The following is a 25,812-nucleotide window of genomic DNA, read 5'->3' on the forward strand; positions in this document are numbered from 1 at the left end:
TCTGTAGACCAGGCTGGCCTCGAACTCAGAAATCCGCCTGCCTCTGCCTCCCAAGTGCTGGGATTAAAGGCGTGCGCCACCACGCCCGGCTCTTACCCTGTTTTTAAAAAGGTCTCCTCAAATATTAAAGCTAGGGAGCCTTGTAGAGCTTTTCGATGGGGAAAAAAAATTCTTGACTTATAGCCTGGCTTCTGTCAGCCATTACTTGGCGATGACGTTCTTCCTTGCTGTTTCCATCTTACAGTTCTTTTAAGATGTCTCTGAATTATGGATTCAAAAGGAAACTATTGCCTTTTTCCGTGGGACTGGGGCCTAGGTCAGGTCTCTTCCTGGATGTATACTGTAGTTTCATGGTGCCTTATGCAGTCAGTGTCTCAGCTCTGAGTTCTCTGTGTTTTTTACTCAACGTCCTTTTCCTTGATCGTTGCTGTTCTCTCGGTCGCTGTTTCTTGAATATCTTAGTTTGCTAATTTTCTACCTCTTTGTATTTTGGCATTCTGATAAGTTTTCCTCCCTTGCCGGCAGTTTGTGCTTTGAGAGGCTTGCATGCTTTGGGCTCCTGTTTTAAGTGCTTCCTGGTTTTGGTAGTTGTGGTTTCCCTTTTAGTGTTTCGAGCATTGTTTTTGGATGCTGGTATGTAAGTCCCCCCTCCCCCTTTAGCTCATCCCTGAAAATTCTCCAAAACTGTGATTTTAATACTTTTTGCTTAGCTTTCATTCTTCAGGTAGGGTGTGGGAGGATTTTTGTGTGAAATGGTGAAAATATGAGTGGTTAGAAGGACTGTTAGGTGAGAAAGCAATATAAGCCCTAGGTTTAGAGTGAGGAAGGATTGGTTTTTCTTTTTCCAAGACTATCAAGAGTGGTTGTTAGAAGGTACTACAGAAACATTGGGGGGGGGGCTGTAAAAAGGTTTTGAATTTCTTAGATTTAGCCTTATCTCTTACTGCTTTTAGTTTTCTCTTGTGTTAGCTGTTGAGATTGAGTAGGACTTAGGTAAGGCTTGAGGATGACATGGGGCAAAAGTGCATCTGGGTGTTTGCTTTACATTCAGCATCTTCCTTGATTTTTTTTTTTTTTTCCACACTTTGGTGACATGTCCCTATCCCCACCCCCAGACTAGGATTTTTTTTTTTTTTTAGCCATGGTTGTTCTGGAACTTGCTGTATAGACCAGATTGGCCTAGAACTCAGGAGATCACCTGCCTTGCTTCCCAAGTGCTGGGACTAAAGGCAGTGCCACCAGAGCCTGGCAACACGCTTCAGTTTTTTTTTGTTTTTTTTTTTAAAACCGGGCATTGATATGGTACTATTTCACCCAGCTCCATCTCTGCTATCTGCTTTTACTAACCTCTTCTTTCCCCTGGGGTGTGTGTGTGTTTTGATGCTAGTTTTCTTTCCCATGTTTGAGACCCTATTTTGGAGAAAATGTGTTGGAGGAAAAAAGTAAAACATACATAGTAAGAAGGGAATAGGGAATGAGTAATACAGTCCAAAAAACTGGAACTTGAGAGTTTAGTGATGCTGAGCTTGGAACACCATGAAAAGGTAGAACCTTACAGGAAAACTGTTAAATTGGAGAGTAAAGCAGGACTTAGAAAAACAATGAAGTGCTAGAACAGGGATTGATTGATTGACTGATTGAAAGTCAACACTTTTACATTAAAGGTATGGAATTTGAACATTTCTAGGTATTTGTAGAGAAAGTATGAGGACAGTTGGAACAGAGAACGAATTTGCGTTTAGACTGAGTTGAAAACAGGCAATATTTAACAAGAGCTAGCCAGACTTGGAGGAGCTGCAAGCCATGTGATAAACCTTACTGGGAAGGAAACTAAAATAATAAAATCACTGTAGTCGGTAGGAACTATGAATATTTGGAATCAAAGAGATGACTCACCTTCCCCATGTGAAGTATAAGCTTCCCCAAGTGAAGTATGTCCACGATTTCTGTGTTTCTGATGTGCTTGCTTGGATGTAGTTTGGGTATGAGACTACATAGCACACTTGGTTTATGTTAACTAGCCAGTTTGCCTATTTAGATACCTAGGACTGTTTAATTCATTTTGTGTTTGTTCAAGTTAGCTTAAATATTTATTTTCTTGGAGGAGGCTTTGAAAATGGACTTAGGCTTTTATTAGGTGATTCTGATCCATGGTGTGTGTTGTGGTATTTGGTTACCTGTAGTAGTTACATTCAGAGTGTTTGGTGAAGATACTATTTGTGCATATTGTGGCCAAAGAGTAAAGGGATAGTGTGAAGAGATTTGAGAGAAACCAGATTCTTGTTTTCTTAGAGAAAGGGAAATATAAGTATAAAGAAGAATGGCTTAGAATTTGAAAGTACATTGTGAGGACTTACAAGTAGATGCTGAGTGGAAAGGATGAAGTGTGGGGAGGATAAAAGGAGGGATTTGTTTGTAGACTAGTGGAATGAGGAAACATTTTGTTAATGGAGATTCAGTGTGAGACTAAGTGTTGTACTAAGAGCTAAGTAAGAGAGCCAGGGATGTGGGAGATGTGGTAAGTAGTCAGATTGGAGCCAGGAGCCTGACTGGTGTCTCCCCGCTCCCCTTCAGGAGCGGTGGTGCCCCCTGGGCACAGGGCCATGTACAACGGGATCGGGCTGCCGACGCCCCGGGGCAGCGGCACCAACGGCTACGTTCAGCGCAACCTGTCCCTGGTGCGGGGCCGCCGTGGTGAGCGGCCTGACTACAAGGGAGAGGAGGAACTGCGGCACCTGGAGGCTGCCCTGGTGAAGCGACCTAATCCTGACATCCTGGACCACGAGCGCAAGCGGCGCGTGGAGCTGCGATGCCTCGAGCTGGAGGAAATGATGGAAGAGCAGGGGTGAGGGAATGGGTGGGGAGAATCCAAGCACTGACTGAGTGCTTAGTTTGGGTGTTAGGTGGGATATGTGGAAAGAAACTAGAGCTGGTGGAAAGAGTCTTAAAGAGAAGTTGTAAGGGAGGAAGAAAATGAGCTTGAAGAATTGAGAAGAGGCACGGGTCAGTGCATAGTGGGATGTCAAGGAAACTTTCTGGAGAATTAATAGCAGTGTAAGGGGGTTTGAATTACTTAGCTGAATTTCTGAAGGGGAAGGGGAACATGAACGAACAAAAGCTTGCTGTGTGGGAAAGGAGCATAAGGTAGAAGAGCCAGGTAACCTGATAGGTGTTGTTATTGGTAGGAGGAGAAAGGTAGGTGGATTGAAGGATTGCGGCTGTGGAAGGTGGCAAAGGCAGAAGATCGGATTGAAAGAGAATTTGAATAGAGGATATCATGAGTTGTCAGAGAAGTGATATTTTGGAAAAGGAGCACATTCAGGCAGAGAACTGTTTAGAGCAGTGGTTTTCAAACTTGAGCAGTGGTATCCTTTTATACATTTTGTCTTCCTTGAAGTCCCAGGAAATAAAGGATCTTTTTTATTGAAGTTGGGAAGGAGCACTGGGAACTCCACCAGCAAGCCCTCCTCTCTTGGCACCTGAATTGTGTAGCATGTTTAAAATCCACTGTTCTAGAGAGCATAGAAGGAAGGAGTGTCATGGGGAAAGATGAGAAAAACTTAGCAACTATTTGAGTGACAGTGAGTACAAAATACTGTGTGCATGGAGAAGGAAAAAGGACCCTGTTGGAAGAGGAAGCATCTAAAAATTGGGACTTGGGAAAACTCCTGTCATGCTCTTAACCTTGAAGGGATTTATCCTTCAGGTACGAAGAACAGCAAATTCAAGAAAAAGTGGCGACCTTTCGACTCATGTTGCTGGAAAAGGATGTGAACCCTGGGGCCAAGGAAGAAACCCCAGGGCAGAGACCAGTGTGAGTGTTGTTCTCTTTTTTCTTTTTGGGGGATCTATGAAGTTACAGCTACTGCTGCCTTTTCTCTTTACCTGGGTAGGATTCAGTTTGCCTTCATCTTCCTTAGTCCCTAGCCTAGCTGTTTAATTCCTCCTTATAACTAAGTTCTAAATTAGGGCTCTGATTTTTGCTCCCTTCAGGGTAACTGAGACCCATCAGTTGGCAGAACTGAATGAGAAGAAGAATGAACGACTCCGTGCTGCCTTTGGCATCAGTGACTCCTATGTTGATGGCAGTTCTTTTGATCCTCAGCGACGTGCTCGAGAAGCTAAACAAATAGCTCCTGAGCCTCCCAAACCATACAGGTACTCAGGAGAAAGGCCTGAATCCGCTTTCTGGATTAAACATATTCTGTTATATTTATTACTAGAAGACTATTTCCAAACTTTATTTGTTTTGTTTTTTGAGACAGTATCATTATGTAGCTCTGGCTGTTCCTGGAACTATGTAGAACAGGCTGGCCTCTAAATCAGAGAGATCTATCTGCCTCTGCCTCCTAACTGTTGAGATTAATGGCATTTATTTGCCATGGCTTATTTCCATACTCTTAGATTTTGTTATTTTGGAGTCAATTAAAAAAAAGAAAAATGTATGAGTCTTTGTTTATTTTTATTATTATTATTATTTTTTAATTATTTTGGAGACAGACTCGGTTAAGATTTATTTATTTATTTTATGTATATGAGTATACCTTAGCTGTCTTCAGACACACCAGAAGAGGGCACCAGATCTCATTATAGATGGTTGTGAGCCACCATGTGGTTGCTGGGAATTGAACTCAGGACCTCTGGAAGAGCAGTCAGTGCTCTTAACCGCTGAGCCATCTCTCCAGTCCCGAGTCTTTGTTTATATGTATGCTTTTATAAAATGCCCTGGTGCCCCTGGAGGCCAGAAGAGGGCATTGTATTCCCTTGGTGCTAGAGTAACAGATGGTTCAGCATCCCTTAGTGCTGAGAATAGACCCCTAGAAAAAGCAGCCGATGCTCTTAACTGCTTATCAGTTCCTATTTTTACTTTTTTGTTTTGTTTTGTTTGCTTTTCGAGATAGGGTTTCTCTGTATAGCCCTGGCTGTCCTGGAACTCACTTTGTTGACCAGGCTGGCCTGGAACTCAGAAATCTGCCTGCCTCTGCCTCCCGAGTGCTGGGATTAAAGGTGTGAGCCACCACACCTGGCTTATTTTTACTTTTTAAAAAACATTATTTAAGCTGGGTGTTGTGGTACATGCTTTTGATCCTAGTACTCCAGGCAGATGTAGGCAGATCTCTGCGTTCCAAATATAGCCAGGGTTACATAGTAAGACCTTGTCTCAAAACAAACAATAAAACTGGGTGACACATGACTTTAATCTCAACATTTTGAGGGCAGAGGCAAGTGGATCTCTGAGTTGAGGCCACCTTGTTCTGCAGTAGGTAGTTCTAGGACAGTCAGGGATATATAATGAGAACTACCTTAAAATACACACACATGCACACACCCAGGATTTACATCCTCGATCCCCCTGCCCCCCACAGGATTTCTTGCTGTAGCCCTGGCTGTCCTGGAACTCACTCTGTAGAACTAGGCTGGCCTTACTCTTAAGAGATCCTCCTGTCTCTGTCCTCCTAGTACTGGGATAAAAGGCGTGTACCACCGCTGCCTGGCAAGTTTAAATCCTTTAATTCTGAAGTTTTCAAGCACAAAAAAAATTGGCGTGTAGCAGTTGTTCTAAGGTGAAAGTTATCAGTGAACTGCTCCATTTATTCATTGGGGTAGTATATTTATTCATTAGAGTGGCTTTTTTTTTTTTTTTAATGTATATGAGTGCCAGAAGAGGGCATCAGATTCCATTATTGTGAGTGGGTGCTGGTAATTGAACTCAGGACCTCTGGAACCATCTCTCCAGCCCCTAGGGTGAAATGTTTTAAAGAAATTTGTCTTGCTTGGTATCTAGAATCTCTTTGCCTTTTTCAGCCTTGTTCGAGAGACCAGCAGTTCTCGCTCACCAACTCCAAAGCAAAAGAAGAAGAAAAAGAAGAAAGATAGAGGACGGTAAGTTGGTTGGAGAGTTACACTAGTATCCAGGGGTTACTGCCTGTTGTTGGACTTCTAGAAGTTGAGTTTGCTTTCAGGTAGCAGAGAATCAAATTGCAGTGACAGTTGAAGGGAACAGAATTACTTTTTAGGTTTCAGCTGAGAGGAAATGTGTATACTTAGTGGAAATCATTGATTATGTAGCCCAGCTAAAAAAGGTAGCAGTATTTTGGATTTGAATTTTATGCTTACTGATTGAATGTAAAAGTGTGACTGTTGATGGTGTTGGATTTTTTCTGGTGCTTTTGAAGCATTTTTGAGAATTATAGCCAGAAAGAAAGCCAAGTAGAATGACTTGCTTCTGAATTCATTATAGCAGGTCAGAGAGCAGTTCTCCTCGACGAGAGAGGAAGAAGAGTTCAAAGAAGAAGAAGCACAGGTATGAGATAAAAAGTTCTTTTTGTTGTTTTGGTTTTTAAAACAGGGTATTTGCATAGCCTTGGCTGTCCTAGAATTTAAAATATAGACCAGGCTGGCCTCTGATTTGGCAGAGATCTATACATCTACCTCTGCTGATTAAAGACATACAGCACCATCTCTGGCTAAGGTGGAAGTTCTTGGGGGTGATTGGAGGTAGCTCTTAAGTTGAAGGGTAGGTGTGGGTTAATAATGATTTTCTGTATTTTTCACAAACAGGTCAGAATCTGAGTCCAAGAAACGGAAACACAGGTAAGAAAGCTTTTTGGTTCTTAGGGGAGGCATAGTGGCATATGGGAGTGGTGAGTTACTGTTTGATGACCTTGTTTTAGTCTATATTTGGTCTGTAAAATGTGTCCATCCCCCCCCTTTGTTTTTAGTAGAGCACAAATCTTTAACCTACTTGTTATCAATAATACTTAGGTTGTTACTTTCATTTCACTTCAGATTCAGATTTTATTACTATTTTAAAAATACTTTTTAAACAACATTTCCTTCTTTTCTAGGTCTCCGACTCCAAAGAGCAAACGCAAATCAAAGGACAAGAAGAGGAAACGGTAAGTGTGTTTGGAGAAAGTAGAAAAATGCCTCCCTTGGGGAAGGATTAAAAATAATTGTGCCCCCCCCAAAAAAAAACCCAAAACAAAACACCCCAGTGGTGGCACAGGCCTTGGGAGGCAGAGGCAGGCAAATTTCTGAGTTCAAGGACAGCCAGGGCTATACAGAGAAACCCTGTCTCGAAACCTCCCGAGCGCCCTCCCCCGCCCTCCCGCCCCCCCAAAAATTGTGCCACTGACTTGATAGTTAAAGATTGAGAGATGGGGGGTGTGGAAGAAGAAAACTCAAAAACTAAAATTGAGTGGGTTCTCTGGTTCAGGAAGTGAAGGCCCTTTCTATCAAACCTAAAGACCAGTTTTATCACCGGAACTTAGGTAGTGGAAGGGGAGAATGAACTCCTATAACTTGTCTTCTGACTTCCTTCTACATACTTAATAAACTAAATGTAATTTAAAAATTTTTTTATTTTTTTTTTATTTTTTTTGGTTTTTCGAGACAGGGTTTCTCTGTGTAGNCNTGGCTGTCCTGGAACTCACTCTGTAGCCCAGGCTGGCCTCGAACTCAGAAATCCGCCTGCCTCTGCCTCCCAAGTGCTGGGATTAAAGGCGTGCGCCACCACGCCCGGCTCATAAAAATTTTTTTAAATATATTTTGACAGAGGGTCTTTTTATGTAGTTCAATTATAGAACCCACGCTCTAGATGAAGCTGGCTTCACCTAATAGAGATTGACATGACTGCCTCCAAAGTCCTGAGATTAAAGGCAGGGCCCACGATGCCAAAGCCAATTTTGTTTTTAAAAAGAAATTAGTTGGGAGAACTCATGCTAGGTATGAGTCTCCTGAGCTTTGTGGTGGTTTTCCTTCAGGTCTCGAAGTACAACACCAGCTCCTAAGAGCCGTCGAGCTCATCGGTCAACTTCTGCGGACTCTGCTTCTTCCTCTGATACTTCTCGTAGTCGGTAAGGGGTGGTCCATGAGGAATGGAGGGAGAGGGAATGATGGGTTAATCAATTTAATATTTATTGAGCGCCCACGGTGTGCTAGGCGCTGCACAGACCATTCCGAAGACACGGTCCCTGCCCTCTAGGAGCTGACAGGCTAAAGCAACAGGATGGACAGACATATACATTTCCCCTTGTCTTTTTTATTTTATTTTTATTTTTTGTTTGTTACGATGTATATGGACTGCCAGAATAGGGCGGGGGTGGTTTGCTGGTTTGGTGGTGTCTGAGGGAGAAAGGAGTCCTTACCCTGGCTTCCTTAATCGGGGAAGGCTTCCTGAAGGAGGTGGGCTCAGAGGTGAGTTGTGAATGAAGTGGGTAGGGAAGGGCCTGGGTGGAAGGTTTGGGTATATTGGAGGGTGGTGAATAATGGGGTAGAGGGACTTTTATTATTTGGGATTATATTGGGAAAAGATAGAACAACAAAAAAGGACTTGTATTTTCATTTTTGAAAATGAATTGAGTCATGTGACTAAGAACGGTTTTTTTTTTTTGTTTATTGTTTTGTTGTTTGTTGTTGTTTTTGTTTGGTTCTTTTTTTTTTTTTTTGGAAAAAAAAGGTTTTACATTCAGGAAAGTGGATTGCCAACTGGGGGTGGAGGGGGTTTTCAATTCTTCTTTGAGCTGATTTTCCTGGTCTCCCCTGCCCTCCATTAACTCACAGGTCTCGAAGTGCTGCTGCTAAAATTCATACAACAGCCTTGACTGGGCAAAGTCCTCCCCTTGCTTCAGGGCATCAAGGGGAGGGAGATGCACCTTCTGTTGAACCAGGTGCCACCAACATACAACAGCCTAGTAGCCCAGCTCCCTCTACAAAGCAGTCTAGCAGTCCTTATGAAGACAAAGATAAGAAAGAGGTATGTTCTGAGTTGATAGTGTTCATTGGGTTACAGGGATTTACTCAGGGATGTGCCTTAAATGGGCAAGTGTGGTACATAATGTAGTTTATTAGACAAAAATCTTGTCCTTTAGATTATGGTCAGGTTCAGAGATCAAGGTTGACAAGCAGCTATAGAAAGCAGTTACGTGTGTGGGGGGTGTATGTGAGTGGATTGGGTAGTAGTTTCAGAGAAACCAATAGTGTAATAAGCAAATAAGATTTTTAGACAGTATTCAAAGAAGATACAGAATGAGAGAAAGAGTTCTCTTCAGTTGGAACTCAGCAACATGGACAAGTTTAGTGGTGCATGATGTCATCTATAAACAACTACTGAGAAATACTTTGAATTCCTAGCCCTACATTCCTCATTCAGTTTCCAAGTCCTTTTACACACCTACAAGTATTTGAGTTATGACCCACTAAATTGTGAAGTCTTCAGAATGAAACTTCATTGGATGTTAGTAGGTTTTATATCAGTAATTTGTTTATATCCATACAGAGAACAAAATGGTTTTTTGTTTTTTTGAAACCAGAACATTTATTTTATGACTGATTGAAATCCTCAAGATGAACTAGATGCTGCAGCAGCTAAAACTGCCCTCTTGGGTTGAGATGTTGTTCCTTCAAGGAATCTATGTCTGAATGTGGGATAAACAATTTTAGGCGCCTCATCCACCCAGGCGCTGTAGTGCTTTGTCTCTTTTAGTCTTGGGACTCCAATAATACTCTTGCTCTTGCCACAATAGCCACATTTGCCACAGGTCAACTTCTGAAGGTGGTGGTTAGTCGCCTTAGTGCCATAGAAGTGGCACATGTACATCGAATTATAACCAGGGATGATGTTTTCTTTTGTCATCTTCCTTCTGCCCAACAAAAAGTTTTCTAAAAATTACTTTAACTTTACTATTTAAAGTATCTATATCCTTTTTATTGTATGCTTGTCATGAGTTTTTACATTTTTCAGTCCTTTGATTTGATGCCACCAATCTGAAAGCATGAAAGAATGATCTTTTTAGTAGTTCCTGTTTTATATTCTCTATTCTAGTTCTGTGGCTGATTGTTTCTATTTAGTGTAACTTAATATTTCCTGTATTGTGTCTCATTTTAAAGATAAGTTACAGGAAAACTTTGCTGCTTGCTATGGTGTTTGTAGTGTTTTCTGTAATTAAGCTGTTTTTATGGTTTGGCCTATTCCTGTAAGACCATGGTGAATTAATTTTTGTATGTATGTATGAGGGGGAGGCAAATGTGTTACGTGTGTTTGGAGGTCAAAGGACAAAACTACCTATATATGTGTTCTGTGGATTGAACTCTGGTTACCAGGCTTATGTTGCAAGTGTCATCTCATTGACTGTTGGTCAGTATGTTTGTTTTTGAGACAGGGTCTCCTCACATAAGGCCCTGGCTGTCATGCAACTTAATACATTGTTCAGGCTAATCTTAAACTCACAGAGCTCCACCTGCCTTTGTCTCCGAAGTACTGGGATTAAAGGCATATATGGCTATGCCAGGCCCCTCTTGATAAATTTTAACACATTATACACTTTAAAACCTTGTGCACATTTGTGATATTTTAAGTCCGTCCATATTCAGGTGAAAGTTATTGTCACCCAAACTTTTTTCTCTTTTTGTTTAATTATACCTTTTTTGGGTGGTGGTGTAGTGTTCATTTGTAACCCATATACAACCCAACACTTTCCCTTGAAAAGAAAAAAACATTCAATAGAGATGACTTACCTGATGAGTTCAAAACACTCATCAAAAGATATTGAATAAGTTTAAGAGAACAATGTACAAAGCAAAAAAAAAAATAAGAGGTAAGATAAAAAAATGGGAAATGACTTAGTAGCCGAGTAATTGGTTGCTAGTGATAGCCTATGTGTAACCCCAGTATGCACAATGGAGACAGGGCTGTCTGTCTATAAGGTGTACCACAGGGCAGGTGGTATTGTTTTAATGCATTGTTTTCATTTTCTCTTTTCTCTGAATTACTACTTGAGGTTAGAGATTGTTCATATGGTCAGGTTTTCCCCTTGCTACTTTATTTTCTCATTGTTAAAAATGCATTTATTTTGTGTGTGTGCATGTGATACATGCACATGTGCAGTTCATAGAACAATTTTGAAGAGTAGGTTTTCTCTTTGCCACCTCATGGGCCCATTAAGCTATCTTACTGGCTCCCAACTAAGCATTGCATATTGTCTTGTTACTGAGTATAACTATGGGTAGGGAAAGGGTCAATTGGTATAAGAGGTATATAGTGTAAAATTTTATTAGAAACTCTTCGTATCTTATGGGTGATAATGAAGTTTTGGTGTTTTTTTTACTATTCCTACTTTTCTTTTCACTCTTAGAAATCTGCAGTTCGACCTAGCCCCTCTCCGGAAAGGAGCAGCACAGGGCCAGAACTACCTGCCCCTACTCCGCTCCTTGTTGAGCAACATGACGACTCCCCACGACCCCTTGCAGCAATCCCATCCAGTCAGGAGCCAGTTAACCCCTCATCTGAGGCTTCCCCAACCCGGGGCTGTTCACCACCTAAGTCTCCTGAGAAACCTCCCCAGTCAACTTCCTCAGAGAGCTGCCCACCATCCCCTCAACCTACCAAAGTTTCTCGGCATGCCAGCTCTTCTCCTGAAAGTCTTAAACCCACACCAGCTCCTGGGTCCCGTCGAGAAATTTCTTCTTCACCCACATCTAAGAATCGCTCGCATGGCAGAGCAAAGCGGGATAAATCTCATTCTCATACCCCATCTCATAGAGCAGGGAGGTCTCGTAGTCCTGCCACTAAGAGGGGAAGGTCTCGATCTAGAAGCCCCACCAAGAGAGGTCACTCCAGGTCCCGGTCCCCTCAGTGGAGAAGGTCACGATCTGCACAGAGGTGGGGAAAATCTAGAAGTCCCCAGAGGCGTGGCCGATCAAGATCTCCTCAGAGGCCAGGCTGGTCCAGGAGCAGAAATACCCAGAGAAGAGGCAGGTCTAGGTCAGCAAGGCGAGGCAGATCACATTCTAGATCTCCAGCCACTAGGGGCAGATCCCGATCTAGAACACCAGCTAGAAGGGGTAGGTCTCGGTCCAGAACACCTGCCAGGCGAAGATCACGATCCAGAACACCTGCCAGGCGTAGGTCTCGGTCTAGAACACCAGCTCGAAGGGGCAGGTCCAGATCAAGAACACCCGCTCGGCGCAGGTCTAGGACACGATCACCAGTTCGAAGGAGGTCTCGGAGTAGATCCCAAGCTAGGAGAAGTGGTAGGTCTAGGTCCAGAACACCAGCCAGGAGAAGTGGCAGGTCAAGATCTAGAACACCAGCCAGGAGAGGTAGGTCACGGTCTAGAACGCCAGCCAGAAGAAGCGGTCGATCTCGGTCTAGAACGCCAGCCAGGAGAGGGAGGTCACGATCCAGAACACCAGCACGACGACGATCTCGCAGTAGAAGTCTTGTGAGACGTGGAAGATCTCACTCTAGAACACCACAAAGAAGAGGACGATCTGGCTCATCCTCAGAGAGGAAGAACAAATCTAGAACATCTCAGAGGAGAAGCAGATCCAACTCAAGCCCAGAAGTGAAGAAATCTCATGTTTCCTCAAGACGGAGCAGGTCTCTTTCTTCACCACGATCCAAAGCAAAATCTTTGAGGCGAAGCCTTTCAGGTTCCTCTCCATGTCCTAAACAAAAGTCACAGACACCAACCAGGCGAAGTCGTTCTGGTTCTTCGCCACCTAAACAGATGTCAAAAACACCACCAAGACAGAGTCGTTCAAATTCTCCTCAGCCTAAAGTAAAATCTGGAACACCACCAAGACCAGGGTCTGTAACAAACATGCAGGCTGATGAATGCACTGCAACACCACAGAGACAGAGCCATTCTGAATCATCACCTGATGGTGAGGTGAAATCAAGGACCCCATCAAGACAAAGCTGCTCTGGGTCTTCTCCTCGAGTGAAGTCTAGCACACCTCCAAGACAGAGCCCATCTAGGTCGTCATCTCCACAACCCAAAGTGAAGACAGTAATATCACCAAGAGGAAGAAGCAATTCTAGCTCCTCTTCTCCAAGTCCTAGTAGAGTGACATCTAGGACACCTCAGAGGAAAAGCAGATCAGTATCTCCTTGCCCCAAGGTAGACTCTAGATTAAGACATAGCCGTTCTAGATCCTCCTCACCAGATTCCAAAATGGAACTGGGAACACCACTGAGACACTCAGGGTCTACATCTCCATATCCAAAAAGCATGCTCCAGACTCCACCAGATCAAAATCTTTCTGGATCAAAGTCACCCTGTCCCCAGAAGTCTAGGGATTCACCAACAGGAAGCTCTGGATCTTTTCATCTCTGTCCAGGTGTAACACCTAGTAGTATAGTACCAGGAGAGAGCTGTTTTAGCTCCTCATTTGTGCAACAAAAAGGACACACTCAAACTTGGCCAGATACTTCAAGTCCAGAAGTCATGCAGACTCATGTGGAATCTCCATCGCTGCAGAGCAAATCCCAAACATCTCCTAAGGGTAGCCTTTCCAGATCTTCATCTCCAGTCACTGAGCTGACAGCCAGATCACCAGTAAAACAAGATAAAAGTGAAATAACAGATCCAAAGCTGAAGTCAGGAATGTCTCCTGAACAGAGTAAGACTAAACCTGACTCTAGCTTATATCCTTTAGTAGACTCTAAATCTCTTCTGGTACAGAGCAGATTGGAGCCTTCTGAATTAAAAGAGAGACTGGGTTTAATTCAAGAGGATGTTGCATCATCTTGTATACCAAGAGACAAATTTAGTCCTACACAGGATAGGCCTGAGCCTTCCACAGTACTGAAAATCACACCTAGAGTACTATTAAAAGAAAGAAGTGGAGCTGGCTCACCTCCAGGCAAAAGAGACCAAAAAAGTTTGTTACCTAATTCAAGTCAAGATGAACTAATGGAAGTAGAAAAGTCTGAACAACCTTTATGCCAAGTTCTACCCAGTTTATCTCCAGAACATAAAGAAATGCCTGGAAGTAACATTGAGTCATCTCCTGAAGTAGAAGAAAGGCCTACTGTATTGTCTGCTCTTGACCAAAGCCAGTCACAGCCTTCAAAAGCAGCAGAAACCCCTGCAGTGGCTTCATGTTGGAGTGGGCCACAAGTTTCTCCAGAGCATAAAGAACTATCTCATTCTCCCCCCAGGGAGAATAGCTTTGAGTCATCTTTAGAGTTTAAAAACTCAGGCCCTGTTTTAGAAGTAAATACTGGCTTTTCTCCTGAGGTTAAAGAAGAATTGAATGGATCATTCCTTAATCAAACAGAGGCAGATCCATCTGTGGACATGAAAGAACAGTCAACAAGGTCCTCTAGGCGAAGCAGTTCTGAGTTATCCCCAGAAGTAGTGGAAAAGGTAGGATTATTTTCAAGTCAGAAAGTATCTTCGCCTGTACTTGAGACTGTACAACAAAGAACACCTTCAAGAGAAAGAAGTAGTTCTGCATCTCCTGAACTGAAAGATGGTTTGCCTAGAACTCCATCCAGGAGAAGCCGGTCTGGGTCTTCTCCAGGACTTAGAGATGGGTCTGGGACTCCTTCTAGGCATAGCCTATCTGGGTCCTCTCCTGGGATCAAAGATACACCTCAAACCCCCTCCAGGGGACGAAGTGAATGTGACTCTTCTCCGGAACCAAAAGCATTGCCTCAGACTCCTAGAGCCCGAAGTCATTCTCCATCATCCCCAGAGCGCAACAATAAGAGTGTCACCCCTCAGAGAGAAAGAAGTGGGTCGGAATCATCAGTAGAACAGAAAAATCTGGCTAGGACCTCTCCAGGACAAAGAAGTCAATCTGGGTCTTCCCAAGAGCTTGATGGAAAACCCAGCGCGTCCCCACAGGAAAGAAGTGAGTCAGACTCTTCTCCAGATTCCAAACCCAAGACTCGGACTCCTCTCAGACAGAGGAGTCACTCTGGATCATCTCCAGAGGTTGACAGCAAATCTCGACACTCCCCCAGGCTCAGTAGGTCTGGCTCATCTCCTGAAATGAAAGATAAGCCAAGAGTGCTACAGAGGGCTCAGAGTGGTACTGATTCTTCTCCTGAACACAAAATACCTGCTCCCCGGGCCCTGCCCAGGCATAGTAGATCAGGTTCATCAAGCAAAGAGAGAGGTCCTTCCCCTGAAGGAAGCAGTAGTTCTGAGTCTTCTCCAGAACACGCCCCCAAATCCAGAACTGCTCGAAGAGGTTCCAGGTCCTCAGTAGAGCCGAAGACAAAGTCTCGCACACCACCTCGACGCCGGAGCTCTCGATCATCTCCTGAGCTAACCAGGAAGGCTAGAGTCTCTCGTAGAAGCCGGTCTGCCTCCTCATCACCAGAAATCCGCTCCAGAACTCCACCAAGACGCAGAAGAAGTCCTTCAGTATCTTCACCAGAGCCAACTGAAAAGTCAAGGTCTTCACGGAGGAGGCGCTCAGTTTCTTCTCCCCGTACCAAGACAACAAGGAGAGGACGGTCTCCTTCACCCAAACCTCGTGGACTCCAAAGATCCCGATCCCGCTCACGGAGAGAGAAAACCAGAACAACCCGACGCAGAGATAGATCTGGATCATCTCAGTCAACATCTCGAAGAAGACAGAGGAGCCGGTCTAGATCACGAGTTACTCGGAGACGGAGGGGTGGCTCTGGTTACCATTCAAGATCACCTACCAGACAGGAGAGTTCTCGAACCTCCTCTAGACGCAGAAGAGGCCGCTCCCGGACACCCTTGACCAGTCGGAAGAGATCTCGATCAAGAACATCACCAGCTCCTTGGAAGCGCTCTAGATCTCGAGCCTCACCAGCTACTCATCGGAGGTCCAGGTCCAGAACACCACTGATAAGCCGACGTAGGTCCAGATCTCGGACCTCACCTGTGAGTAGGAGACGGTCAAGGTCAGTGAATAGGCGTAGATCTCGATCAAGAGCATCCCCAGTGAGTCGAAGGCGATCCAGGTCCAGAACACCACCAGTAACTCGTCGTCGTTCAAGATCCAGAACACCAACTCGCCGTCGTTCTCGTTCTAGGACTCCTCCAGTGACTCGCAGAAGGTCCAGATCCAGGACTCCACCAGTAACCAGGAGGCGATCTAGAAGCAGAACTTCACCTGTTACTAGAAGAAGATCAAGATCCAGGACATCCCCAGTCACCCGGAGAAGATCGAGATCTCGAACATCTCCAGTCACCCGTAGGCGGTCCCGTTCCCGAACCTCCCCAGTAACAAGAAGACGCTCCAGGTCCCGAACTCCGCCACCGATTCGAAGACGATCTAGGTCTCGGACACCACTGTTGCCACGCAAGCGCTCTCGAAGCCGCACACCACTTGCTATCCGCCGCCGTTCTAGGTCTCGTACTCCTAGGGCAGCTCGAGGCAAGCGGTCCTTAACAAGATCTCCTCCAGCCATCCGTAGGCGGTCTGCATCTGGAAGTAGTTCTGATCGTTCACGTTCTGCCACTCCTCCAGCAACAAGGAATCATTCTGGATCTAGGACACCTCCTGTAGCACTCAGTAGCTCTAGAATGAGTTGCTTTAGCCGTCCTAGCATGTCACCAACTCCTCTTGACCGATGTAGATCACCTGGAATGCTTGAACCCCTTGGAAGCGCTAGAACACCCATGTCTGTGCTACAGCAAACAGGTGGCTCCATGATGGATGGTCCAGGTCCTCGGATTCCTGATCACCCAAGATCATCTGTTCCAGAAAACCATGCTCAGTCTAGAATTGCACTTGCCTTGACAGCCATCAGTCTTGGCACTGCCCGGCCACCTCCATCCATGTCTGCTGCTGGCCTTGCTGCAAGAATGTCCCAGGTTCCAGCACCTGTCCCTCTCATGAGCCTTAGAACAGCCCCAGCTGCCAACCTTGCCAGCAGGATTCCAGCAGCATCTGCAGCAGCTATGAACCTTGCTAGTGCCAGGACATCTGCTATTCCAGCATCTGTGAACCTTGCTGACTCAAGAACACCAGCTGCTGCAGCAGCTATGAACTTAGCCAGCCCTAGAACAGCAGTGGCTCCTTCAGCTGTGAACCTTGCAGATCCTCGAACCCCTGCAGCTTCAGCTGTGAACCTAGCAGGAGCTAGAACACCAGCTGCATTAGCAGCTTTGAGTCTCACAGGCTCTGGGACACCTCCAACTGCTGCAAATTACCCCTCCAGTTCCAGAACACCCCAAGCTCCAACCCCCGCAAACCTGGTGGTGGGTCCTCGATCTGCGCATGGCACAGCTCCTGTGAATATTGCTGGCTCTAGAACCCCTGCAGCCTTGGCTCCCACAAATCTCTCCAGTTCCAGGATGGCTCCAGCATTGTCTGGTGCAAACCTCACCAGTCCCAGGGTGCCCCTTTCTGCTTATGATCGTGTTAGTGGCAGAACCTCACCTTTAATGCTTGATCGAGCCAGGTCCAGAACACCACCATCTGCCCCAAGCCAGTCTAGAATGACCTCTGAGCGTGAGCGGGCTCCTTCCCCTGCTTCAAGAATGGTCCAGGCTTCTTCGCAATCTCTTCTCCCTCCTGCACAGGATCGGCCTCGGTCCCCTGTGCCATCTGCTTTTTCAGACCAATCTCGTTCAGTTGCCCAGACCACTCCTGTAGCAGGGTCTCAGTCCCTTTCATCCGGGACTGTAGCAAAGTCCACATCCTCTGCTAGTGACCACAATGGCATGCTTTCTGGCCCTGCCCCTGGGATATCCCATGCTGAAGGTGGGGAGCCACCTGCCTCTACTGGGGCCCAGCAGCCTTCTACATTGGCTGCTCTGCAACCAGCTAAGGAACGTCGGAGCTCCTCCTCCTCTTCATCATCATCTAGCTCCTCCTCCTCTTCATCATCTTCATCGTCATCCTCTTCTTCCTCTGGCTCCAGTTCTAGTGATTCAGAGGGTTCCAGCCTTCCAGCTCAACCTGAGGTGGCACTGAAAAGGTGAGGGAATTAAGGGATCTAGGGAGCAGGGACTTAACAATGGGTTGGGGAGTAGGGAGGGAGAAATCTTGTCAAAAGCACTTACTTGGCTTTGAGAAAGTATGGGGGACCTTGGCCTTCAAGCTGGGAGTAGAAAGAATGTTGGGTGGGGGCTTTGTGGGGAGGAATGGGACAGATAAAAGTCTCCAAAGGTTAATTCTCCAGAGGATAATGATAAGTTTTCCATCTCTACAGAGGACAGAACTAGAGGAAATGGACTTAATTTTACAGCAGGAGGGATGGCAGTTAGACCTCAAGAGGAACTCCCTGGGCTGGAAGGATCTTCAGAGGTCATCCCATCCCTCTCCCTGCCTCCAGGCAGGACGGCCCCTCCCCAGCCAACCTGCACTCACAGGGGCCTCCCCAAGCTGCGGCTCTCCAAGGAAGGAGATCACCCAGCTTCAGCATCCACATCTGAGTCCAGGGGCCTTAATCCTTCATCAGGGACATTCTTGAGGTTTAACCTTGATCCCTTGTGCTTCGGGCCCCAGCCTGTTGCTTGTGTTAGCAGAGGTTTGGTCAGCTCTGTTCCACTGCTCCAGAGAAGTACTCACTGGCCTGCCTTCGTGTTTTCCCAGGGCTTTTCTCAGGCACCCCTTCCCCACTGCCGTTCCTCCAGGCCAAGGAAGGTAGGGTTGGGGTTGGGGCATCTTGTCTCCTTGTGACACCTTTCTTCTCTCACAGGGTTCCCAGCCCCACCCCAGTCCCAAAGGAGGCTATTAGAGAGGGACGTCCTCAGGAACCAACCCCGGCCAAAAGGAAGAGGCGCTCTAGCAGCTCCAGTTCCAGCTCCTCCTCTTCCTCCTCTTCCTCCTCTTCTTCTTCCTCTTCCTCCTCTTCATCTTCTTCTTCCTCCTCCTCCTCTTCCTCTTCTTCCTCTTCCTCTTCCTCCTCCCCCTCCCCTGCTAAGCCTGGCCCTCAGGCATTACCCAAACCTGCAAGCCCCAAGAAGCCACCCCCTGGCGAGAGGAGGTGAGTGCTTTCTTGCCTGTTGTGAAAGGGGGGTTGGGATGAGTTCTCCAGAAAGGGGACCCTGGGTGAGGTTCCTGCTGGGGTGCCTCGTGTGGACGTCTGTGACTGGTTGTACGGGAGGAGTAGTGCCGGACTCCTTCCATCCTCCCACAGTGTTGTATTCTGGTCAAGGGCTGCACTATCCAACTGAGGTGTCTCAGGCCATATCTGGGAAGTCATAGGATTCTTCCTCCCTCTCCCCTCCCCTGACAAGCAGCCTGGTCCCAGAGATCTAGCTCTAAGTCTCCCCATTGCTGCTGCAGGGCTCTGGTCTGGCCACCGTCATCTTCTCCCGACTCTGTCCACAGCCTCCTCCCTGTCTCCCTGCCTCCACGCCATTCTCTTCCACACGTAGCCAGAGGGATCTTTCTAAAACGCACATCTGGTTACTTCCCTTCACTCCACAAATCCTTCCGGAACGCCCTGTGGCCTGCAGGATAAAGTGCCACCTCTGCGGGAATGGCGTGTGAGGCTCTTCACCAGCTGCCCTTGCCCGCCCTGTGCTCCTCCTGCCCGCCCCCACACATGCCCCGTGCTCCGGCCATACCCAGCGCCTTGCAGTCTAAGGAGAGCCCCATGCCTTTGGACATGCTGTTCCTTCTGCCTGGGATTTCCTTGTCTGCCTGGTGAACTCGTTCTGCAAGACTGCATTCAAACAGCACCTCCGAGAAGACTGCCCTGCCATTTCCCTGTCCTGCCCAGGTCCCCATCCTTTCTCTGGATCCCCAGGCCCATGCATATCCATCCTGCTGGGCTGTTTCCTATGTAGGGGGCGTGTGTGCCTTCATTGTTAACCTTTACTACCAAACAAAATTCTTCCAAGGGCAGGGACTCTTTTATCTTTGCATCCCCCGCTGCACCCTGTGCCCTGTCCACTGGGGCACTCGGTGGATGGTGTGCGGGCGGATGGGTGAGTGCGGACAAAGGTGGGTCTGAGGCTGGCCCTGTGTGGTGTGAGGTTTGGTGGTCAGGACCTGGGTGGGTGGTCCTGAATGCTTGGCTGGTGGGTTTGGGAGGATGTGGTGCTATAGAGGCCTACTCTGCTTCCTAGGTCTCGAAGTCCTCGGAAGCCAATAGACTCCCTTCGGGATTCCCGATCCCTCAGTTACTCACCTGTTGAGCGTCGACAGCCCTCGCCCCAACCTTCACCAAGAGATCTACAGAGGTAGGGTCTATAACAGGTGCTAGCAACCTGACTCATCTAGCTACCATCAATTTGAAAGCAAAATTTAAGTTTTTGGTACTATTCTGTGACCTAATTTCTCTTCTCTTGTAGCAGTGAGCGAGTTTCCTGGAGAGGCCAGCGAGGGGACAGTCACTCTCCCGGTCACAAGAGGAAGGAGACACCTAGTCCTCGTTCTAATCGACACCGCTCCTCCAGGTGTGTCTCCTTGGAAGTCTGGCCCTTCTCAGAGCTAGTAGTTGGGACAGGGATATGTGGTGACCCAGAATGACCAGTCTTCTCTATTCCAGGTCTCCATAATCTGGATTCCACTACACCTCATACTCTGGAGACATGAGTACTCCTCATTTTTCCCAGAAGAATCATGGAAGGAGTCTTTGTATGCCTTCCCTTGAACCTTGGCAGCATCTTGAGGGGAGAGCTCCCCCACACACCTTTTTTTTTTTTTTTTTCTTTTTTAGTTTTTCCTGGTTCATTTGTTTTGGGGGGTTGGAGTGGGAGGGAGGGAATTTAGGGAGGGAGGGGCACAGCTCAGGACATCTANAACCTTGGCAGCATCTTGAGGGGAGAGCTCCCCCCCCCCCCTTTTTTTTTTTTTTTTTTTGGTTCCTGTGAAATGTTGATCTCTGTGAGTTTTTCCTGGTTCATGTGTTTTGGGGGGTTGGAGTGGGAGGGAGGGAATTTAGGGAGGGAGGGGCACAGCTCAGGACATCTAGGCCTCAGATTGTGATGATCCAGGGAGTTAGTTCCCTAAATTCTTGGGTGACTGATGGTTTGACTTGGTAAGTTGTGATCTTTCCTGAAAGATGAAGGAGCTGAAGTTGGTTGGCCCTGCTGCACCCCCTGACAAGGTTGTGAGGCCCTCTCCCCCCCAACTTTGTTTAAGGCATTTTGGTTTTTTAAAATCTGTACAGTAAAAGCAACTTTTTCTGTCAAATAAAAATGAGAAATGCAATAATTGGTCTGTAGTCTTTACTTGGGGCAAGAGGGAACAGAAAAGTCAATCAGGTAGACAGCCAAATTTTTTTTATTGGGGGAATGGGTCTCTAGGGGGTAGGCCTAGGCCCTCACTGCACAGCTTGTTCATTGGCACTGCCTCCAGAATCCTGTGGCTTCATCACATCTGGAAGCTCTGGAGGGCTGGAGAAGGGCTCAATGCGGAGAGCTTCGAAGGTGTCATCTGTGGAAGGGGGTATAGAGGATTCTCAGTGTTTCCATTCATTGATAACCCTCCCCACCTTGGTTGCCTGACTTGGCAATGGTATTATGACTTCTGTCCTCAGAGGCCTAACTCTGACCCCATTACATGTCATTAATAAAGACCCGCCCCCCAACCCCCAGCTTTGTGCTTGTCTGGCAAGTATCAACCTCAATTCTTTAGCCCTGGTTTCCAGTGTCCACAGTCAGCACAAAACAAATGAACCCCACTTCCTATCTTTTCTCCTGTGTGTCTACCTAGAAATTCCTTACCTGGCCCTCAATGCTACTGGTTGGTAAAACTAGTAAGGAAGAGGGCAAAGAGTTGGGGCTTGATCAAGAAAGAAGTCAAGGATGTAGACAAGGTGCTTTCTATTAAGAGCAAAGGTTTAGAAATTGACCATCAGCCAAGTGGTCACGCCTTTCATCTTAGCACTCGGCTGGGCAGCTAAGGCTACACAAAGAAACTGTTGTGGGGTGTGTGTGTGTGTGAATTCTCATTCCTGTTACTGGTCTAGTTAAAATGCCATTTGCCAAACCTTCCTAATAGCAGTGTTGAGAAGATTGCTTTAGCCTTCAGTATGGACATTTGAGTGGCAGCGGCAGTGAAGGCAACCTAATTAGGTCCAGAAATCTAATGCTGTCAGCTGCTTCCAGAAGTGCTTCTGTAAATCCTGCCATTAACACATTCCATTGGCCTGAGGGGTACTAAAGCCTCTGGTCCAGAGTCTTGTCCATATCTAATGCCATATCAGTAGTTGTGTGCCCTTAGCTTTGACATAACAACCTAACTTAGCTTAGGCAAACAAGCAGTATTTTAGCCACAGGAACCCACGCAAAAGGGAATCTTATCTGGCCCGTGTGTCTTCACCAGCCCTATAAGTGCCTCAATGCTGACTCACAGGCTATTAGTTACCTTGGAGCAGATACCTCTCAGGATATTTATCGTGATAAAAGGATATTTGCAGCAAGCCCTTCGGGGGCCTGTGGAGATGGAAATTCCAGGCTGGGTGGGGCAGGGACAATTGGCTATGCATAAGCGTATATAGCTTGGTGAGCTGATTTACTTTACAAAAACTAAAAAGGATAATTTATACTTCTATTTCTTTTCCCATCTTAGCCTCTTTCGAGAGTATGTATGTGTGCCAATGAAGACAAAAGGCATTGATTTTTCTGGAACCGAAATGAACAGTTGTAAACTACCATGTTGGTACTGGGAACTGAACCCAGGTCCCCTGCAAGAGCCATTCTTAATTGCTGAGCCATTTTTCTACATTTTATTCCCCATATACACAGTCCCTGGGGTCCACAGCTGTGAAAACAAGTCCCAGGACCATCCCTGTTTAAATTCTCAGAGGCAAATAATAAAATTATTAAATCTCTACCTGCCTCTCATTGCCTGGCTGTCCTGGAACTCCCTGTAGACCAGGCTGGCCTCAGCATAGGATTAAAGGCATGTAGCATAGATATAACGTGATCTAACTTTCCCAAGTCACTTGCTTCACTTGTCTATCTCGCACAATCTGTCTGGGTGTGGTAGCACACACCTTTAATCCCAGCACCGGGAAATTGGTGGCAGAAGCAGGTGGATCTCTGATGAATTAGAAGTGACGTGCTGCCGGGCATGGTGGCACACACCTTTAGTCCCAGCACTCGGGAGGCAGAGACAGGCGGATTTCTGAGTTCGAGACCAGCCTGGTCTACAGAGTGAGTTCCAGGACAGCCAGGGCTATACGGCGAAACCCTGTCTCGAAAAAAACAAACAAGAGGTAATTTGCTAAATCTGGCATGGTATCTGCTCCAGCCAAGTAAGTGCATCCATAGCACTTCATTACCCTACCTTCAAAATCTGCAAAGTGAAGACAATGGCCTCACAAGACTCCGTGGAAAGATTAGGCGGAGCTGGGTTCAGTGGGGAATACCTTTAATCCCAGCATTTGGGAGGCAGAGCAAATTATAGGTCAGCCAGGACTAAACTCTGGGTCTAAAAAACAGAAAACCAAACTATATAGATAAACTCTGTCTAAAAAACAAACAAACAAAAAGATCAGGTGGAACAAGGCCATGTACTCAATAAATCCTGTTAAAAATGTGGGTGGTACCAGGAACCTGCAAGTTACCTTTAATTTCCACACCTCTTGTTTGTGTTTCAAGTTTTAAAAATGATGTGTATGGGCCCTTTGTCTGCATGTAAGTCTGCTCCATGTACATGCCTGGTGCTCAAGAACACTAAAGAAGGCTTCAGTCCCCTGAAGTACAATTACACTTCTGACCTAGAATGGAACCCAACTCCTCCGGAAGAGCTACCCTTAAATTGCTGAGCTATGTCTCCAGTCCCTATGCTTTGTTTTTTAACAAGGAAACAAATACCTCATGCTCTCTGTGGACCGAAAAGGTATTCCCTAAAAGCTCAGAGGAGCAGTATAGGCTTCCAAAGTTGTTGTTCTCTGGATATTATCAGATGCTAGCTACCATCCAGGTGAGCCATCTTACCTGCTCGGAAGGCCAGGCCCACTGTGGCTGGGGCCTGTGGCCGTGCTGTCTGGCTAGTGAAGCCACACTCGCCCAGAGTTTTGCCATCATCAAGGAGCTGGTCATCCTGAAGAGAGAAGCAAGGTTTAGGGAGAGGTCCTAAGGGAACAGGTCCCAGAGACAGTCAACTTAGGTCAGGAACTCAGGAAGAGGCATCCCTAAGTATAAAACACATATTCCAGGACTATATCCAAGAATTTCCAGCTCTGACTGCACTGATGGCTTACAGCAGCTAAAAGCTCTGGCAGAGACTCCCAAGGGCATTTTCTAGCACCCATATAGATTGGTTCACAATTCCACTTCCATGAGATCTGATCCCTTTGGCCTCCAGAGCACCTGGACTGTATGAGAGCAGGTACCACACACACACAAATAAAACTCACAGACAGGGCTCTGAATTCTGGCTTTTCCAAGCTCTCTAGATAAATCTAATTCAAAACGGTAGTTGGAATTTTTTTTTTTTTTTTTTTTTTGAGAAAAGATCTCAAACAGTATTTTGGTCTTGAAATTCTGATCCTGATTATTGCCCAGTTTTTTCAGCCTGGTGATCTAACCTAGGCTTCCATACAGGTTATGTTAACACTAAACACAGCTGCACCCCTGAGTCCTATCAAGTTTTTCTCTCCACCCCGCGCCTTTCTTTTATTACAACCTTAACCTTAAAACGGGAATTATTAGAATTCCCAACTCATAGGTCAGCCAGAGTTTTAATACCCTAGAGAGGCATAGAAAGCAGCACTTAAAAACACTATGTGGTTCCTAGACCAGCAGAGGGGTCTTTCAAGAAAAAATCCAGTGGGTATCCGAGAGAAAAGCCCTTTAGAGACATGAATCCAGGCTCTAATCTGGAATTACAGCCGGAATTAAATTAGCTCAATGTACTTAGATTACTGACGCGCTTCTGGGACGCCTGACTCGGGATTGGGGCATGAGAACCCAACTCCGCAGCCTAGCTTATTCAAAACTGGAGCTGGCTTCTGGAGGTGAGTTTGAATGCCAAGTGTTTCTAGAACATCAGGAGACTGGCGAGGGTAAACACTGTCTGGGTGAATCACTGGTGGGATCTTGACCTATCTTCTAAACAACACTTGCATTCCTCGAGTTCCACCCCACCCTCTGACAGTGGGATTCCGGTGGGCTCCCGACAGGCCGAAGGTGGCTAGCCAGGGACAAACCCTGGCTCTGCCACGACCTTCGGCTGCGTAAGATAATCGAGGCCTCGGTTTCCCCAACCGCTGAGCAAGACGGCCTGGCAGGGCGGGGCGGCTGCCGGGAGACCCAATGCTGCCGGCTCTTCAGCATGATCAAGAGACCTCCTTGTTAAGTGTCCTGTCTGGCCCCCCGCGCGCGCAACCGCCACGCCCGCTCGTCACACCTTGTAAAGCCGCTGCTCCTCCGGCGGCCGCTTGAGGATGCCCTCGACGATGCGCTTCAGTTCGAACACGGTGCTCGACTCCTTGGCGTCCGTAAAGATGGTGGTCTTGTGGCGCCGGATCATGAGAAACACGTCCTGAGGACGGCGGGCCCGCGTCAGCGTTAGCCCGCGGCCCCCGGCGTGGCCCCGGAGCCCCCGCCGCCCCCGGCCCCGCGCCCCTCCCCCCCGCGCCCGCTCACCATCCCGGCGGCTGCTTCTGGCTCGACGCGCCGGCGCGGCCGCGCTCCGCCCCTTCCCGGCAGCCCAAGCGCGACCCAGCGTGCTCTGCGCGGCCCCGCCCGCCCCGCCCCCTATCCCGCAGCCCCTCCCACGCCGTTGCCGCCATCTTAAGCGATCCGGAAGCCACTTCCTGTGCGTGGCCGCCATCTCGGTGTCTGGGTTATAGGTTGTTATATGTTGAGCCCGTCACGGATCCGTGGTGCAAGCTGGGCTTGCTTTGGGGCGTAGAGAGTGAGTCACGGAGAGCTACTCATGCATATCTGCCATGAACAATTTTATATGAGTGTTTTATCTGCATTTATGCCTGTGCACCTGTTACATGCAATGCTTGGGAAGGCCAGAAGAGGGCCGTCGGGTCCTCTGGTCATGTGGGGTGCAGAAATCGAACCTAGCTAACTCCTCGAAGAACAACCCGTCCTCATAATCATCGAGCGGGTGTACAATTTTGGATCTAAGATCACCACTGTGTATTGTCCTCATCCAGCTTCAGGCGTG

The 25,812-nt window shown here is 46.9% G+C and overlaps 2 protein-coding genes across 9 annotated transcripts in view; one reads left to right on the forward strand and one right to left on the reverse strand.

Annotated features, from left to right (window-relative positions):
• Positions 1-20,387, forward strand: part of Srrm2 (serine/arginine repetitive matrix 2) — a 34,163-nt gene extending 13,776 nt beyond the window's left edge. For 2 of the 8 annotated variants that reach the window (XM_021149436.2, XM_021149437.2), the window contains 14 exons: positions 2,575-2,845; positions 3,707-3,814; positions 3,994-4,158; positions 5,806-5,883; positions 6,242-6,304; positions 6,562-6,594; positions 6,849-6,899; positions 7,767-7,859; positions 8,566-8,758; positions 11,136-17,701; positions 18,425-18,712; positions 19,803-19,916; positions 20,028-20,132; positions 20,225-20,387. In XM_021149436.2, the coding sequence (XP_021005095.1) occupies positions 2,604-2,845; positions 3,707-3,814; positions 3,994-4,158; positions 5,806-5,883; positions 6,242-6,304; positions 6,562-6,594; positions 6,849-6,899; positions 7,767-7,859; positions 8,566-8,758; positions 11,136-17,701; positions 18,425-18,712; positions 19,803-19,916; positions 20,028-20,132; positions 20,225-20,234 (8,109 nt within the window). In that variant the 5' untranslated portion in view covers positions 2,575-2,603 and the 3' untranslated portion in view covers positions 20,235-20,387. Of the gene's footprint in view, positions 1-2,574; positions 2,846-3,706; positions 3,815-3,993; positions 4,159-5,805; positions 5,884-6,241; positions 6,305-6,561; positions 6,595-6,848; positions 6,900-7,766; positions 7,860-7,944; positions 8,759-11,135; positions 17,702-17,935; positions 18,713-19,014; positions 19,917-20,027; positions 20,133-20,224 lie in introns of those variants that run through there. The other 6 variants (XM_029471031.1, XM_029471032.1, XM_029471033.1 and 3 more) reach the window with 6 other exon arrangements.
• A 504-nt stretch (positions 20,388-20,891) lies between these two features.
• On the reverse strand, positions 20,892-25,344 carry Elob (elongin B). Its single transcript, XM_021149244.2, has 4 exons — positions 25,278-25,344; positions 25,039-25,173; positions 23,625-23,730; positions 20,892-21,114 (listed from the first exon to the last, which is right to left on the reverse strand). The coding sequence occupies exons 1-4, from the start codon at positions 25,278-25,280 to the stop codon at positions 21,002-21,004; spliced, it is 357 nt and encodes a 118-aa protein (XP_021004903.1). The 5' UTR covers positions 25,281-25,344; the 3' UTR covers positions 20,892-21,001.
• Positions 25,345-25,812: the final 468 nt, after the last annotated feature.

The sequence above is a fragment of the Mus caroli genome, chromosome 17 (genome assembly GCF_900094665.2).
Source record: "Mus caroli chromosome 17, CAROLI_EIJ_v1.1, whole genome shotgun sequence".
In the NCBI taxonomy this organism is placed as follows: domain Eukaryota; kingdom Metazoa; phylum Chordata; class Mammalia; order Rodentia; family Muridae; genus Mus; species Mus caroli.